Source organism: Rhodnius prolixus, unplaced genomic scaffold (genome assembly GCF_049639745.1).
Source record: "Rhodnius prolixus isolate KJV_2025 unplaced genomic scaffold, Rpr scaffold_4, whole genome shotgun sequence".
Lineage (NCBI taxonomy): Eukaryota > Metazoa > Arthropoda > Insecta > Hemiptera > Reduviidae > Rhodnius > Rhodnius prolixus.
Genome location: NW_027411614.1, coordinates 30471033 through 30488960, shown reverse-complemented (window position 1 = coordinate 30488960; position 17928 = coordinate 30471033). Strand labels below are relative to the sequence as shown.

The 17928-nt window shown below is 31.4% G+C and overlaps 5 protein-coding genes across 5 annotated transcripts in view; 3 read left to right on the top strand and 2 right to left on the bottom strand.

The window, feature by feature from the left end:
* Positions 1-931: 931 nt before the first annotated feature.
* LOC141455307 (cysteine desulfurase, mitochondrial-like) lies at positions 932-4944 on the bottom strand. The gene is made up of 12 exons (XM_074130235.1): positions 4808-4944; positions 4459-4639; positions 4294-4385; positions 4097-4213; positions 3857-3994; positions 3361-3553; positions 3152-3286; positions 2907-3064; positions 1893-2031; positions 1667-1799; positions 1511-1600; positions 932-1432 (listed from the first exon to the last, which is right to left on the bottom strand). Exons 2-12 carry the CDS (start codon positions 4550-4552, stop codon positions 1369-1371), a joined length of 1353 nt encoding a protein of 450 aa, XP_073986336.1. The 5' UTR covers positions 4553-4639; positions 4808-4944; the 3' UTR covers positions 932-1368.
* Positions 4839-8006, top strand: Rpt4 (Regulatory particle triple-A ATPase 4). Its single transcript, XM_074130242.1, has 9 exons — positions 4839-4982; positions 5078-5157; positions 5294-5333; positions 5403-5638; positions 5711-5860; positions 6163-6286; positions 7211-7311; positions 7470-7632; positions 7718-8006. Exons 1-9 carry the CDS (start codon positions 4865-4867, stop codon positions 7906-7908), a joined length of 1203 nt encoding a protein of 400 aa, XP_073986343.1. The 5' UTR covers positions 4839-4864; the 3' UTR covers positions 7909-8006.
* Positions 8007-8727: 721 nt separating this feature from the next.
* Positions 8728-9917, bottom strand: wuho (tRNA (guanine-N(7)-)-methyltransferase non-catalytic subunit wuho). Its single transcript, XM_074130243.1, has one exon. It carries the CDS (start codon positions 9915-9917, stop codon positions 8760-8762), a length of 1158 nt encoding a protein of 385 aa, XP_073986344.1. The 3' UTR covers positions 8728-8759.
* Positions 9918-9957: 40 nt separating this feature from the next.
* On the top strand, positions 9958-12145 carry LOC141455318 (zinc finger matrin-type protein 5). The gene is made up of 4 exons (XM_074130270.1): positions 9958-10152; positions 10533-10694; positions 10851-10988; positions 11671-12145. Exons 2-4 carry the CDS (start codon positions 10568-10570, stop codon positions 11892-11894), a joined length of 489 nt encoding a protein of 162 aa, XP_073986371.1. The 5' UTR covers positions 9958-10152; positions 10533-10567; the 3' UTR covers positions 11895-12145.
* A 3338-nt stretch (positions 12146-15483) lies between these two features.
* Positions 15484-17928, top strand: part of LOC141455315 (uncharacterized) — a 142993-nt gene continuing 140548 nt past the window's right edge. Inside the window, exon 1 of the mRNA XM_074130268.1 lies at positions 15484-15705. The gene's annotated coding sequence lies outside the window, so the exon portion shown is untranslated. The remainder of the gene's footprint in view (positions 15706-17928) is intronic.

The window sequence follows — 17928 nt, the reverse complement described above, 5'->3', positions numbered from 1 at the left end:
ACCCATTGAACTCAAACGTTTAATATACAAAACTATTATCAAACCTATGTGGACTTACGGACTAGAGCTGTGGGGTTCAGCCAAACATACGGACAGTACAAATATTTCAGTCAAAACTCCTCCGACAGATAGCTGATGACTATCCTCACACTTCACCACGACCTCAGCATTCCATTCGTACACCAACTCGCCAAGACTAAATATCAAAAATTCCACTCTCTCAACAAGCTCTAATCCTTTTGTACTGTCTCTCGCTTCATCTGACATTCCTAACACTCCTCGCCGACCGAATCGCCAGTGGCCCCGCGACTTCCTCTCCTCCTCTATTCTCCTCCATCCTATAGAGTGCTACCGCTGGGTAGTTTCTCTCCTCCTGCTCTCCTACCGCACCAATCTCTCCATATTTATTTATTATATACAATGTATACTGATTGTAAATTATTAAAAAAAAAAAAAAAAAAAATCAACCCTTATGCGTAACTCTTTAAACTGTTAAGTTTTTATTAAAGAAATTTATTTATTTAAGGCTATCATTATCTAAGTTCAATTGGCTTAGAAATATAATATACTATTAGAATATTGGCAAGAAATATTAAAATACTTCAATGAGAAGTGGCATTATGTGCGCAAGTTTTTCCTAAAAAGTACTTCTCGTCCAGCATTATATTGATACTTGGTCCTATGTTATTTCAGATATTCGACTATAAAGAGATTGCAATGTTCGAAAGTTCGTCTGCGCTACTTGGAATTTTATAATCTCCTACTATACATTATAAAATCGACTTTAGTCTCAAATCCAGAAGTGGATTTCCATATGTCCTGTTTAATATTGACTACGAATTTCCTGCAATAACAAATACTAATGTCACAAAAGTGGGTGAAAACGTTTTTGAAAAACCTGAAGAACAACAACTGCCTTAACTACGCTAGCTAATTTGCTTTTCCAACAAATGCGGAAATAATAGATTAACTTTATTAAGAATAATTTTTCAAAATTTAGACTTAAATTTGAGACCTAATAGTCTCCACTTAATTCATAGATTGTTATTATTTATTAGATTGTCCTCCATAACTTAAAACATAAAATCTTGGAGATTTATTGACAATTTGATTTACAATGTCAATGGTACAGTCTAATTGCAAACACCTACACAGATAATATATTTCTTTTTAAAATAACTAATAATGACCTGTTTTGCTACTCTATGTAAATTTATTACTATTACATTTCTAACCTAACATCACAGATTGTTCTTTAATTAATGCTATTTTTTTTTGCCAGAAAGGATAAAAACAAATAACGTTATGTACATTTCTTTCGTGGTTTTTTTTTCCATTGATTTTAAAAAACAAACTTTCTGAGATTCTTTAGTGTTGCGACCATTGAATGCTCTTTAAATCAATGCCTTCCTGAACCATTTCCCAAAGAGGGCTAAAAAAAACAGAAAAATTAAATAATTTTATCCATTAGGAAATTTTCAGTAATACAACATAACTAATTTGCACAAACCTCATTTCCCTCAGACGCTTCACATGTTTAATAGTGTTGTCTGCTGTATAATCAACTTCTTCAATAGTTGTAAAACGGCCAAAACCAAAACTGTTGAAAAAATAAAATAAAACATTTAACAATGAAAGACAAACGCTACTGCTAAGGGATACTTACCGAATGGATGAATGGGCAAGATCTTCGTCAGCCCCAATAGCTCTGAGAACATAAGAAGGTTCTAAAGAGGCGGATGTACAAGCACTACCACTAGAAAGTGCCACATCTTTCAGAGCCATTAAAAGTGATTCACCTTAGAACAAGAATAGTAATAACCTGTATGATACTATTTTTTTTTATTATTATTTACTTATACAAAAAAAAACAACAGATTGAATAAACATACCTTCGACAAAGGCAAATGATAAGTTCACACATCCTGGATAAGTATGTATTGGATCACCATTTCTTATCACATGAGGAAGATTTGCATTAATTTTGGTGAGTAAATGAGTAGCTAACCTTTCCATCCAAGCATGATCATACTAAAACATTACAAATTCCATAGATGAGTGATTGCTTGAAACCTCAGCTCTTTAAGCTTCATTGAACAATTCATAACTCTATCTGCCACAGAATAAGGAAAATGACTAAAATAAAAACTTTTTTTGGACAAAAGCTTAGGAATTGTAGATAGAAAGTTTCATCGTTAAGAACAAATATTCTGGGAAGGAATGAACTACGAAGTTGGCTTTATGGTGATAAGCCAATGCCACACACACAAAGTTTGTATTATTTTATTTTAGGTTTTATTGTTGTATTGTTTCGCAACAAAAAAATCAAATGGATTCTCAAGTTAGCATTAGATTTTAAAATGACGGGGCGGGACCCTATCCCCACGGCACCGCAGCCACACGAGGCTTATTGTGCCTTAAGTTAGCATTAACACAGTTATCTATCACACAAGATAAACATGTCATTTGCTAAACTTTATTTTACACGGCAAAACATAAAATAAAGTCAATTAAAAGTACTCGACTAGTTTTCTAGACTGGTTTTTCTCAGGGTTCATCATCAACCTATTTAGAATTAAAACACACTTAGGTCTTGCAACTTAGCGCAGGCGATACCAACCTTCTATCTCGCCATAACAAACTTCCTGTCTCTGTGCTTATGGAGCTATTAAGACTGCAATGATTAAGCTGCTAGTTTTCCAAAAAAAAGTGCTGCTTACGTTTTGGATGGGGAGAGGGTTCATTTAGAATTGACAAAACTGCAGGGAGTAGGAAATAGCCAAGATACATTTTTCAATTGAATGAGTGTCTACTAATTTTTAATTATAAGAAGTAAAAAAACTGATTTTTTAAAATCTAGTAGATGGCTAATAAATTTAAAACAGAACTATAAAAATTTTCTTAACCTGCATCTCCTGACCAGCCAAACGACAAGCCTCGCCCAATCCAACGGCCAATGGGGCAGGTACTGTTCCGCTCCTCATTCCTCGTTCCTGGCCCCCTCCACTTTGTAACGGTTCTATTCTTACCCGAGGTCTTCTCCTGACGTATAGTGCGCCGATTCCTAGTTTGAAGGATGGTACATTATGCAAAATACTTATTTTTACTTGAGCAGGGTACTTTCATAAAAAATTAATTTCGGTACTCCAACCTTTCGGTCCATAAATTTTATGCCCACTTATTGACATAAGATCAATATTTTGTTCCTCAACATTAAGAGGGATTTTCCCTACAGCTTGGGCCGCATCAGTGTGAAAAAATACTTTTTTCGACCTACAAATGGCACCTTCAAAAAGTATATCTAATTATTATTGCTGTAAATTTTTACAATTGTATAAATTAAATTAAATTAAAAGTGACCTATTTCAGTAATCGGTTGTTTTACTCCAATTTCATTGTTAACTGTCATCACAGATACTAAACATGTTTTAGGGGTAATAGCTCCTTCAAGATCTGATAATTTTACTATTCCATTAGATCCAACAGGAAGATATGTTACTTCGAATCCTTCACCTTCCAATACTCTGCAAGAATCTAGCACACACTTGTGTTCCTAAATGTAAAAAAAAACAACAACTGATATGGTCCATTAAAAATAAAAATCTACTTTATCTCCCTTTTTTCCAAAAGACACTGATTTTTCTGTACTATGAAACGACCCAGTTTTTTAGTACCCTTGACGCAAAATCAAACATTTTCTATACTACAAGCTTAGTATTAAACTATTTTGTATTATCTCTAATTCAATATATTACAATTTTTGGAAGCACTACTATCACCACCTCAGCATTTCAATTTCAATTAGCTTCAACATTTATGAGGCAAATGAAAACAAGCGATATCAAATCTATTTTACCGTTTGTGTAGTAATTATATGATTTCGGCGGGAAGCGTAAAAGCGCGCTACTCCTTTCAAGGCAATGTTATTTGACTCTGTTGCCCCAGAAGTGAATATTATTTCTTTTGGATCAGCCCCAATGAGATGAGCAATATACTAGGACAAAAAACAAAATAATAATAATAATAATAAAATAAATATTTATCAAAATACATGTTATTTCGAATAAATATTTGTCTAGTATAAGTTTGCTCAGACCTCTCTGGCATTCTCCACTGCTTTCTCAGCTTCCCAACCGTACGCATGAGTTCTGGAATGAGGATTCCCGAAGTATGATGAAAGATACGGCATCATTGCATCCAATACCCTCGGATCCTTAAATTCAAGAAATAATTCAGGAAAATTGTTTTTTATAAAAATCAAACAGATCTGTATTTTAAATTTAAAATACATACCAGAGGAGTTGTTGCTTGGGCATCCATGTACAAAGGTCTCCCACTTATTGAAGCAATAAGATTAGCTTTAGAATCGTTGTTCAATTCTAAAACTAAGTGCATGCCGTCTAAAAATGATGTTGAAGAAATACAAAAAATTTAAGAAATTCTAAAAAAAATATATACCTTTTAAATCTGTTTCTGAGGCCAGGAAACGGCATAATGTTGAATTTAACTGCTTTAGAAGACTGACATGACATATATTATTTAATTTTAACATTTTTTAAAATGATGCTTATTATTGACTTATTTCATAATCCTGTTACTGTAATAGTAGCAATGTTGATACCTTCCCATATCTATAAAACTTAAAAGGAATTTTTAGTTCAGCAATTTGATTGAGCTAATTTACGACTTAGTTAAAGTTTTCTTTAAAAATTGTTTAACAATGAATGTACACCTGAAAAAAGTTTTATTCATACAATGTAATAAATAAGAATCGATTATAATTGAACAGTTTGCAGAGGTTACTTACTTAGTTTACTTTCGGAGTGGTTAATGGTGCTGGTGGTTGGTTAGATGAGATTGCAAAATGACCCAAACAGTAATGACTGTTTCCCAAGTAAATGATGCTGCCAGAGAAAAAACTCTTCAAGATTATAGAAAGAAACTGTTGGAGCACAAAGAGGTGGATGTACGATTAAAAGAAAGTATGTAAAGTTTTTTTTTATGTAGGAAAATTAGGTTAGCAAATGCATTAAACAATTGAAAAAATTACTTTTGAAACACCTTTTTTGCTTTGTAGTGCGAGACCAGTTGAAGGATTTAACCAAACAGTATGACAAATCAGAAAATGATTTGAAAGCTTTGCAGAGTGTAGGTCAGGTAAGTAAGCATTATTAATTGTGTACGGCACGATTCATTAATTGGGAATTTGTTCTATCAAGTATTATTATTTCCTAATAAGTATTTTCTTTAATAATAATTCACTTATCTATTCAATCTTTATCGTCCTCTATAGATAGTAGGAGAGGTATTAAAGCAGCTTACTGAAGAAAAGTGTAAGTATGTTACTGCTTTATTCCGCTAATCCCGTGAACCTATATTAATTTTTTTAAATTTCTTTTTAGTTATTGTGAAGGCTACCAATGGTCCTCGCTACGTTGTCGGTTGCCGTCGACAGTTGGACAAGGCTAAATTGAAACCTGGTACTAGGGTGGCGCTCGATATGACCACTTTGACTATAATGAGACATTTGCCTCGTGAAGTAGATCCTTTAGTTTATAATATGTCTCATGAAGATCCAGGTGATGTAACTTACTCAGCGATTGGAGGTCTCGCCGAACAGATACGTGAACTGAGAGAGGTACTGAGTTGTAGAATTTCATATAAATAAAATGTGTGCTTCATTTTTATATTGAATATTTAATTTTTTAAGGTGATCGAATTACCTTTGTTGAATCCTGAGCTATTCCAGAGAGTTGGTATTACTCCCCCGAAGGGATGTCTCTTGTATGGCCCTCCAGGCACTGGAAAAACACTGCTGGCTAGAGCTGTAGCCAGTCAGCTTGATGCTAATTTTCTTAAGGTAAAACGCTTATTGAGACTATCATGGCTATTAGCTTAATAATTTACCGTTAAAGTGCAATAATTTACGTCTTATCTAAAATGCTTAGCTAATTAGTTATTTAGTTCGATTATTAAGCCTAACTTTGAAGTCTCTACAAAATCTATCATTAAGCACTATATACTTTATTGATCACTTTATTGATGTAGTAACTGAGTTATATTTAACTTCTTCAAGGATCTAGTGGTTATGAATAAGTAAAAATTTGACGGTAGCAAGTATCGTTATTCATATCTTAAGTAATAAACACATTCAATGTTCAGGTGGTATCTAGCGCCATAGTTGACAAATACATTGGTGAAAGTGCTCGACTTATAAGAGAGATGTTCAACTACGCTCGAGATCATCAACCATGCATAATATTTATGGACGAGATTGATGCAATCGGTAAGTCATGTACGGCTACTTATTCAACGCAATAGTTATTACGTTGAATTCCTTACAATTCTTCTGGGAGATTTCTGACCCAAGCAAAAGCCGCATTTGCGTTACGATTGATGTTTATCTTACTAATTAATATTCGCGAACTTGCTGAAATACAATTACAGCAATATATTTTTTATTAATTAATTAATTTGTAGTACATATATTTAAAAAAAACTTTCATACTAAAAATTTAAATTATTTCAACCAAGGTTTAATTTTTAACCACAAAAGCTGTATCGATGAATGTTAAAAGACGGGTTTATTTACAAGTAACAAATCAAATGCGTGCTTAACATTAATAACTAAAGTAGTGTTTATGAAAAATTAATATGTTTATTTTTAAAAAGAAGTTTAAACAATGTGTACTTATTGGTTAAAATAAAATATGAAGTAAAAACTAAATATGTTTTGAAATTCAGAGTTTACAGATAGAATTAGAGTTAGATAGGTTCTTGAGATTTGAAAGAAGTCGTCTTAGTGTTCACTCCCTATTTATCTCAAACAGGAATACAATTCCTAAAATTTATTCCTAAAAAATAACAAATTATTTTTGTTGATATAAAAGAAATATTCAAATATTAATTCCTTAAAAAAAAAGAAGATGTATAGGTTCTGGTTATATTTAAAAAAAGTATATTAACCATGGGACAGGCGCGAACTGAACACCCGTTTGGCTAATGGACTCGCAACTTGCGTTTTAGGAAAATTGCGTCAGTTAGTTTATCTTTGACACTTTAAATATTTTCGGACCGAGATTACTGCAAGAAACCAGGATTGCAAAATATTTGTGAATTCCATGAGATATTGGTTATTATCATTCATTTAGTTTCCTAAAAAGTAATTTGATCATTAATTTTTCACTAAACTGTTACAATACTGTTGCAGGGGGTAGAAGATTTTCAGAAGGTACTTCTGCTGATCGAGAAATTCAGAGAACTTTAATGGAGCTTTTAAATCAAATGGACGGTTTTGATTCATTAGGACAGGTTTGTGCCGTTCAGTTTTTTTTTCTATTGTCGCGAAAAAAGTATGTTAATGTATTTATTTGCCTTTTGAGTACAACGAAGTACCGAAGAAACCTAAAATTTTAAATAAGCTGAATACATCTTTCTTATTATTCTCTAATAAATGAAGTGACCTGCAGGTTAAAATGATTATGGCTACCAATCGACCTGATACATTAGATCCTGCATTACTAAGACCAGGTCGTCTTGACAGGAAAATTGAGATACCACTTCCTAATGAACAAGCCAGACTCGAAATTCTGAAAATACATGCTGGACCAATAGCTAAACATGGAGATATTGGTATTGTTATTAGTGTTGATCTTTTTTCTTTTTTTAATTGTATACCTGTGAATGTCTTAAAACAATATTGAAATTAATATTACAGATTACGAAGCAGTTGTTAAGCTCTCAGATAGTTTCAATGGCGCAGATTTGAGAAATGTCTGTACAGAGGCTGGTCTGTTCGCTATTAGATCTGAAAGGGAGTATGTTATACAAGAAGACTTTATGAAAGCAGTAAGAAAAGTAGCAGACAATAAGAAATTGGAATCTAAACTTGATTACAAACCAGTTTAATTTTTTTTTTCTTTTTTTCTAAGTAATAAGGATTGCTGATTTTGTTGAAACTAATATTTAATTAAATTTAATAAATTAATATTTTTTTTTTGTAGAAACTTGAAGTTTCTCATTTTTCCTCCTATAGTAAGGATAACACCGTTTACACAGTTATGCCTATAATGACCAATCGAAGCTACTTGAGTGAGTAGATTAAAATAAATAGCCTTTACCAAAAAAAACTATTCTCGTTAAAAAAAGAAGCAAGCTTCATCCAACTAACATTAAATAATAACATAAAAATAAAATGGTTTAAGCGAATGGTCTGTACGTGGGAATTCAAAACATCAAGAAGCAACAATCAAAAATCGCTTTTCTTCCTAAATACAAAAATTACCTGGAGTCCAAAGTGGTTTTTAAGAAATGGTCGTTAAATCTGGATTGACACAAAAAAAAAATCACGAGAAATTCACACTTGATATTTTGTATGAGTGATTCGAATTCCTCTTCCTAGTGGACTCTTACAACGATAAACAATACCGGACGCCGGCCGTAAACTGCATTCTCCGGGCGCTAAGCTAAGCAATTGTTACTAAAAATATAATACAGTTGGGGTAATCATATAAACGTTACTTCTCAGTATTAATCTTAAAGAGATAAAAATATTTTTTCCTATAAATTCCTACATTAGATGTATCATCAGAATCTAACTTCAAAAAAAAGGCCAACAGCAAAACGCAAGTATGTTAGGGTATGTATGAAAATTGCATTTTACATGTATTTGTTTTGCTTTCATTTTTTCAAAAGTTAATAAAGGAAAGTTAATAATAAATTCGCCCATTAAAAAAAAATATTTTATTAATTTAAAAATATTACGTCATTTCAGATGTAGTTTTATTTTTTAATTTTTTAGTATTTGTTTCAATTCGTTCCAATTTTCTTTTTAAATATTCCTGCACATTATCAAATCGTCTTTTATAAAGAGTACTTATCTGTCTTTCCTTGTTAAATATATTTAATTTACCAGTGTGTTTTTTAATACTATTTACAATAGGAGTCACACAATTGTCTAAAACAAATTCATTTTTATTCCGACAAAAAACATAGGCCGAAAGACATTCCTCTACATTTTGTTTTAAAATCACCAGATTATCATCACTTAAACTGATGCACCATGGTTCTGACTCCAATGATATTTTTTGTTTTAATATACATGTTAGTTCACCTTCGATAGCTTCACTATTAATATTGTACACTAAAATATCTTTAAATGATACTAACATAGCCACCAAAATTGAAACTTCAGCACTGTGCTTTTTAGATTTAAGTTTTGAGATGATGGGATTGTTATTGCTGGAAAATTCTGAACCATTTTGGTTACAATTTCTGCAAAGGAGCTGCTTGCCACATACATAATTCCAGAACCTAAGCGTTCCATCGCCACTTCCCGAAACAAGGATATTTTCATTATGAGGTAAAATATTGAGGCACGTAACAAATTCTTCATGCCCCAAACAATAACTTTGAATGTTGTACGCATTAGGAAAGCATGAAACTCGAATTTTTTCATCACGATCACATGTTATAATATATTTATTATTGGGAGTTATTAATAAGTCTAACAACATTGAAATATGACCCAATATAAATTCCCCTTCTTTTTCTGGAGATTTTACTGAAAACAAAAATACATCACCACTTTTATCAGCAACAGCTATTACTTCATCATTTGGTGAGAAAATAATGGCACTCGCAGATCTATTCACTAGTCTTTTGCTCACTAACTTCCAATCCTTCGTCCTCCACAGATATAAATCTTTATGAATGCAACATGTAAAATAATCACTGAAGTGAGAAAGAGCTGTACATATAACCATGCTTACATCTATATCTTCTGATTCTTCTGTCGAATCCGAATAAGTATGCTCCAGCAAGTGTTCCGCGTAATCAACACCATTTGAAGTAAAGACAAAAGAAGCATTTAAAAATGATAAAACTGTCTGGTCTCTGCCGGTGGTTAGCGCTGCCATTTCAGTAATGAACCTTCAAAACGAGAACTGTTTCTTTTTTTTCTGTGAGAACAAATTTGTATATGGCTATATAATATTTATAATTATTTTGTGCATAGTTACACAATGATTGCAGAAATATTTTGTTTAAAACAGGGCAGAATTGAAGTAAACTTTACCTATTTCCTACAGACAGAGCAGTAGTCAAAAGCGTCAATTATCTAACAATTATAAGAGGAACTGAAAATGAAAAGAGGTAAACTTCCATTTCTCCACTTTCTATTAATCGCAACCTTCAAGTTCCAAGTACATACTACATACAGGTTAAAATTATTGTTATTGATAATAAGAGCAATTCATCGATTTCAGCCCATCGAAATATTTTATCTAAGCTGATATTACAAAACATTTTTAAACTTCTCTCAATTTTAATTTACTGTTTTATTTTAGATTCAGTATAAATTTCATATTACTTTTTATTAGGAACGACTAGTAATTTTTTATTTGTTTTATCTATCCGATAATCCTTAAATTAAAAATGATAACAAGAATAAGGGAAGGGTAGAGTTGGAAAATGGTTGAACGTTGTTTTCTTGATTAATGTGATTTTTTGTAATTGTATTTTGGTTACTATAGAAGTTTGATTACTGGGATGTTAAGCCTGCAGAACAATGGGGAGGCGATATTACTGTGAATACTGTGACAGAGGTTTCACGGACGTTGTGGATAGCAGGAAAAAGCATCTAAATGGGATTTCTCATCAGCGATTAAAAAAAATTTACTATTGTAAGGTGAGAGGTAAGTTATTGTTTAAATATGTCACAGGGAATATGTTCTTTCGCTATTTCTTTTTGTATTTTATGCATACATTAATACTATAATTTGTGATATGTGTTCATTTGTTCTTGACTTGATTGTACATATGTATGTGTATGAAAGACAATTTAATTTCAGATTTGAAAACCTTAGTTGCCGAAGAGAGACAAAAAGATAGTTGTCGACGTTTTCGTAATACAGGTTCATGTCCTTTTGAAGAGGCTTGTACATTTACGCATTACACAAATCAGGAATTATCAGCTTTTGAAGCACAAGGCAAGTGTTTAAAATGTATTATTATTTTATTTGGTTTCATAGATTCAAAATTAATAGAATTAGTTTAATTCGGCAATCATGGGAATAATACCGTCGTATAATCTAGTCAAAATTATCAGAATATTTTGTATGTATATTCTAGTATTTCTGTTGAAAATTTCATGGACTCTCAATTGATTGGAATAACCAAAGCAATACCTTTCAATTTTGAAAGTATTTATTTTATGCGTTTTAATTAAGAGGTTAGAGGCGAGGAAGTTACTGATAAGATGTATTGTGGTTCTAGATTTAATTGCGGTTCTTAGATACGAATTTTATATTGTGTAATAATATGAAAAATTTAAGTATAGTATGTTGGCTATCGGCCTAGACACCTGATCGGTAGTTGGACATGAAAATCGCTTTTCCATGTTTAATGGTGACTTAAATTTGCTAAATAGGTTTGTATTAGAGTCAAGAAAGGAATAATTATTTTAAAAATTGTCACTTTCTTTAGAAGAACAATATATTTTTGCTCGCAATGCACTTATGTAAAAATTGACACTGTCATTTCAATGCCCTTGATGAATACCATTGCGTAACGCCTTTAGTAAAATTCAAAAAGTTTGATTTTTCTTTTTGTAACACTAGTACCCGCGATTGTATAAGCACGTTTCATTAATTTTTTTTTTTATATTTCTAGTTATTGAAGAAGAAAGAAAAAAAAACGAGTTACCGACTTTACCCCCTGTTAAGGAATGGCTGAACCTGAGAAATCATGAAGCTACAGAGCGGGCTGAGGGCTCAGTTAGTGTGTATGGTAGTAATAATCCCTTGAAAAATTATGGTTTTCACTCTTTACCACCTTCATTGAGACCCATTTCATTTGAAGAAATGGATAATTTACAGTTCTTGGATTGGGGTTAGGTTCAAATAACTCTAGTGTGCATATGAAATACCTGAAGAGATAATGACTTAAAAATATTAGGAGTTCTAAGCTGATCGTAGAAAGCAGTGCGATCTGTAAGAATATAACCATATATTGTATTTGAGTTTCAACAGTTTTACTAAATATTCATCAGTAATTTGAAGTACTAAGTTCTTAAAGTTCATCACTTTATGAATGTGTAATTTTCTGATGTCGGCTTTTGTAAATATACAATTATATGATGAATGACTATGCTGTAAGTTTACTTTCATTGATCCCTATCTAATATTTGGCTTAAAGCCACAGAGAATGTAAATTCGGTTCTTTTATGGGAGAGCTTGTCCAGCTCGGATTTGGGGTCTTTAAAAATATTTTGTATAAATAAAAAATTTCTCCAATACTTCCCATATCTCTTTCTTTTGCGGAATAGGTTCTCAGTTTGAGAGTTCATGTGGGCATTGGAAAGTTGGAGCAACTATGATAAGGCAATGCACTCATTGCTAGCAGTGGTTGAAGTCTGGTCGTTCACACACACCATCAACTTAATACTCGACTAATTAGTAGTTTTAAAATTAAGGAAAGTTTTTTTTAAAAGAGGGTCCGCACTCTTTGGTGAATGAGGATACTAAAATTTCCACTAGGTCTCTGATAGTGGTAAGTGGAATCATCAAATGAAGCGGAGGACTCCGTAAAAATCTCGGCTCTTATTACGGGGGGAGCACAAGAAAAAGGTGCTTCAAGGAAGATTTCGTGGAAGCAGCGAAAGCATCACTGGAGAGACCGTGAGTAATCTTGCTAATTAGATTTTATGTGAGCATTTTTTTGTGTAATTGAAAAAGCAATGTAGAGAAGGTAATAAATGAAGAGAAAGTATTTGCGTATTTGCTCTTGATCAGGGTTGTTATAAAAACCGTAGCAATACTGGAATAGAATTTATGTCCCTTAGGAATCTGGGTTGTAAAAGGTTAAATATTGCATCTGGGTTCGAAACACAATGTACAGTACAGAGCGGTGGTTACAGAGACTTGAATATCTCTATTAAAACAAGATTCTTTCAGATAGGCTGGTATAGACATCGAATTGACTGCTGTTCCACTTAGAGAATTAGAGTTAAATTTGTAGCAAAATATTTGGGCATTTGGTCAAGGATGAGCAATCCGCGGCCCGCCACACTTTCTCGTGCGGCCCAATAAGAGTTCCATAAAAAATTATAGTAAAATAAAAAATAGTAAAATTATAGTAATTTGTAACTTTTTAACATATCTATACGAACATATTTTAACATTCACCAAATGTGGACGAATTAGTTGCTAAAAATCAGTGCCATACTTCTCATTAAATATGTAATGTAATCTTTTTCTACATAATAATAATTTTTGTCGAAAAATCTAAAGAATTAATTTCGCCTGAAATTAAATTGAGTAACATCTTTATTTCTGTAATGTCTACCTTTATCATTCAATGTTTTTAGTGATTATTATTTTATGCTCTTCTATGCGGCCCGCGCAACATTTTTAAATTTGTATCTGGCCTGTTGTAAAAAAAAAGGTTGCTCATCTCTGCTCTAAAGAATGTAATAAACATTTTCCCTGAAGGAAAAAAGACTAATATTAACTAGGAGTGCGTGTGTGTAGTGGACAGTAAAGAAGGTAACCTAGGAAGCCAAGATGACAAAGACAAGAAATGCATTGTTGCGTTTGCGCTTTATGCAATTTTTTGGTAGTGTCCCAATCAAATCTGTTAATGCAGACATTAAAAAATTATGGTAACGCGTCAATGGGGTAATATTGATGGGTCAAGCCCGGCCAGATTGTTCACCTAGTTGTTTCAATTCATCAGAATCAACCAAGCCGTTCAATCTTTCAGTAATTAGCTAATTCGTTAAATAATCATAACGCTTTATCATAAATGTGTTGAAATAATTTACAAAATATTTGTCCAATTATGGCATACCACTAAGTCAAAACCGTTGGAGAGTAACTCCAAATTTTCAATTTTTGATGTAGATACTTATTTAGCTAAAAATCTCTTCGAAAACCGATTGGAGAATACGTATTTTTATTTTTTTGTGGTATCACCTGTAGTATCAGTATATTTTTTGGGAGTATTTTTAATTCACGAAAATTCTACTAAAATATTTTCTTTTGGCTGAACTGAAAAATCACTGAATTTAAGCCACGTTTTTATAGTACTGGAATAACGGTATTTATCAAAATCGAGAATTGATGAAAAATATTTAAGCTCAGGTGTGAATATTTCGGGCCCTTTCAAGTTAGTTCAATCTCAATTCTCAAAAGTGGCAAATAAACCTAAACGAAAGGATTTGGTTCGAATTAATTGTACTTTTTAGAAATAGTGTTTTGCTTTCTGTAACAGTTTTGTTAATATTATTCAGTTGCTTTTCTAAAATTTACGACATATTATTCTTAATATATAAATATAAAAAAACACTAACGTGGTTGTGATTGGCATCATTTTTTTGTTTTTTCGTAACGTCACTAGATTTTATATCATCATGATCTAATGTCAAAATAGGTCGGGAAGGTTTATTAATATCTGTTTGGCCACTGCAAGATTTATGTTTTTAGAGAAAAGCCCCCACTCAACGGAATGCACTGGGGATTTCTGGATCTCCGTTTAGCATATCCTGAATGTAAAGGGATCATCATTTTAAGATCATTCAAAGATCATTTTAATTGAGGTTGGAAAAAAGAGTTGTACTATCGTAACCGCAGCTCCAACTTGTTCGGCTAGTGTCTCAATATTTTCCTAAAATCACACTCGCAGTCGCATTCTTACTAAACGGAAGATACTATTTATAAAGCGGGACATGCTGAATTAAATTTTCCAATGTCTCGGTTTTAATTTTTACTTCGTCACCTTATTTTATTTGACACATCTTCCAATGTGTTTCTTAGCTGAGCTTCATTTTTGACCATCCTCGCTTGATTATTTAACTTTACTCTCAAGGGTGCTGTCATAAGCCTTTAATTCTTAATAATACTTACGATAACCAAACCAACAACTTTTTTTTTATTATTTAGACATCTGTCACTTATAAGACAGTTAACTGCTCCAATTCTTATTTATTGTACCTTACACCATTTGTTGGTACTGAAGAATATTTACCTGCACTTTACTCAACCAACACCAAGCGTCGGCGATGTGATTGGGCGATTGTAAAAGTATTGTGGTCGATGTCGCTGTTTAAAGAAAAGCTTTAGTGTAATTTTCAAGTAAAACTAAAAAAGCTAAGCAAAAAAAATATTTAAACGGATTTTTTGTGCAAAATTCTTACTTATTGAAATCAAACGATAAAAAATATTTTCTTCACAGTTAGTAGACCTTTTCTCTTATTTGTGTAAATAATAATATTATTATTACAGTATTATTTCTTATTCAAATGAACAACATTGTATTGAAAAAAGAACTTCTTTTTTTTTGTGCTAAGAAACCTTAAAATTTCTTACCGTCAAATATTTTTTCATTCTCTTTTCTATTAGAGAGGGATGTTTTTTATGTAGCAATACGTTCAGTATATTAAATATGGTCTGACGGAATGTGTGTGCCAAATTGTTCAAAATTCTAAAAGTAATTGAATAATTTATTATTGATTGCTTATCTTTCCAATAACAATACTGGCGTTTAGTAATATAGAAATTATGTTTAACTTTAAGATTATAATGAAAATATACAGCGCTTCGTTTCTGGTTAAGACATGCGCTACTATACTCTTCTAAAAACCACCTGACAGGCAACTGTACTTGTTAGTCTGTTCTCAACCATCTGCCAAGGCGCCCCTTACTTCAGGTATCTAAAATTGACAAACTTCACGTCACAATTGCACTTGTGTATGTGGCTGAATATACTATTATTTGTCGCTTGTGCACATGTGATTTATATACGCAGCCTCTAGTGCACAAAGTAAAACAATTTCCCACAATGAAAACGCTGTTCAGAAATTCATTTTGCTTATTTTGATTTCATTTTGAAGCGTTAAACGTAATGCAAGAAAATAATCTTGTAACGTAAGAATTTGCTCCAATGAATAAATGCAAAAATATTTGAATAAAAGCGGTTTATCAGCATTAAATCATTTATCCCGATAGATTGTGTCTACTAATAATTGAATACAGAAATCGGACCACATTATTATATAAAGAGTCAAAAAAATTGCATAATTTTCTCCTCTTTTTCAAAATATGGGAGGTATTAAATTAATTTAAAGAACACCAAATAATTACTTATTAGTATTCACATTACTGTTAATTAAATATTTGTATGAAAGGTTTGCTCAAACTGTATTGCTCTTCATATTTTTTAATTATTTCAAGATTTTATTAAATTACCAAATGACACCATTATAACTTTTCTATTTAGGTATAGTTTAAAAATAAACCCATTTTTTTTAGCTACTGCAACAGGTATTGTCTGTTGAAAGAATCCAACAAAGCGAGTAGATATAAATGTCTGTCATATTTATTATATAAAAGACAAAAAAAAAACAATTCAATTACAAAACAACTTTTTTTATTGTTTATTAATTTATAATATTTTTTATATTTTATAGTATTTTTAAAATTCATGAATAAATTTGGATTCTGTGTCTCTTTCTCTTTGGTCCTTTTTTAATTTTTTAATTCACTAATTTTTGTCAAACAAAAGTTTCTTAAATTAAATTAAATTCTTCAATTTAATTTAAACAGGTCCAATTTTTTTTTTCTATCGGGGAGTGAAATCCTTTGAATAATTAACCCCAAAACTTCTGATTCCACTTTATTATTTTTCTATTTTTAAAACTGACTGAATCGTCATTAGCCTCGCGGCTTCTTGCAGTTCGATGACCATAACTACCATCGTCAATGATATCCTATAAAGCTTAGATGGTACAATGTTTTAGATCTACGTGCCATAAATTTGAAAATATTATTATTTGACGGGTAAAGGTGTCAAGTAGTTTTTCATAAGAAAATTTTATTAAAACGTTACTTGTTGTTTAGTATGATTTATTTATTCAATAGATCTCATATATTTTAAAAAAAGTCTCAACTTATACAAAGTAGACTTTTGAAAGTATGTAGTTGAATAATTTACAAAAATGTATAAGTATATTAAAACAACAATTAACATTTAAACAAGTGATAAAAAGAGAAATGAAATATGTTACACATATATTTCATAGAATTTTTATTTTCGAGTGAAAACCATTAATTAAAACTATAAAAGTTTTAATCGGGTCCCATGCCATGTAAATTTTGAAACGTGCCATTTTTACTTATTGTATGTACTTTAAAGATTGTAAATAACTAAATAAATTAAATAATAAAAAGTATAATAAACAAGTAAGGCAATAATTTAAATTTAAATGTTCTCCTGTTGCTATTTTTGGAAGATATTAGTTGGCAATAAATAACGTTTCAAATAAATTAATATTTAAAAGTGTTAATTTAAATGTTAAAGTGTTAGACTAATGTTAATAAACATTTGAAACTTTAGTATAAACCTACCATTGATAAAAAAGCTGATGGTGAAAATGTCTAGTTCCATAGTCTTTTGGTTCAAGAAAAATAGAGATAGATTGAGGCCACCGTCCTGTGTTGATTGACCTTATTTTGAAATCACGCAATGCTGTCCCGCCGACACTCACTTTTTTCTAGTCAAAAAGAAATCATCTGTTGAAAAAGAGAAAACATTTAGAATTTCAAGAATTGATATTACCTCTATTTTCGTTTTCTAAAAGCCTTGAAATTTGTATTTTGTTCAAGATAATGTAAACAATGCTACTACTAAACGTACCCTATTCATTTTTACTCATACCTGTTTACAAATATATCCACACTTTAAATGCTATACCAATTTACCTAGCTACTTTCATAAGCCCATTCATTCTGTTGGGTGAGAGGTGGAGTACTCGAAATTCTTCGCACTAACGGAAACCTAAACCTAAAATTATTTTTTCAAACAAATTTTTATTTGTGATTCGTTAAGTAGTCAAAAGTACGGAAACAATTCCAATGGATCTGGATTAGAGCG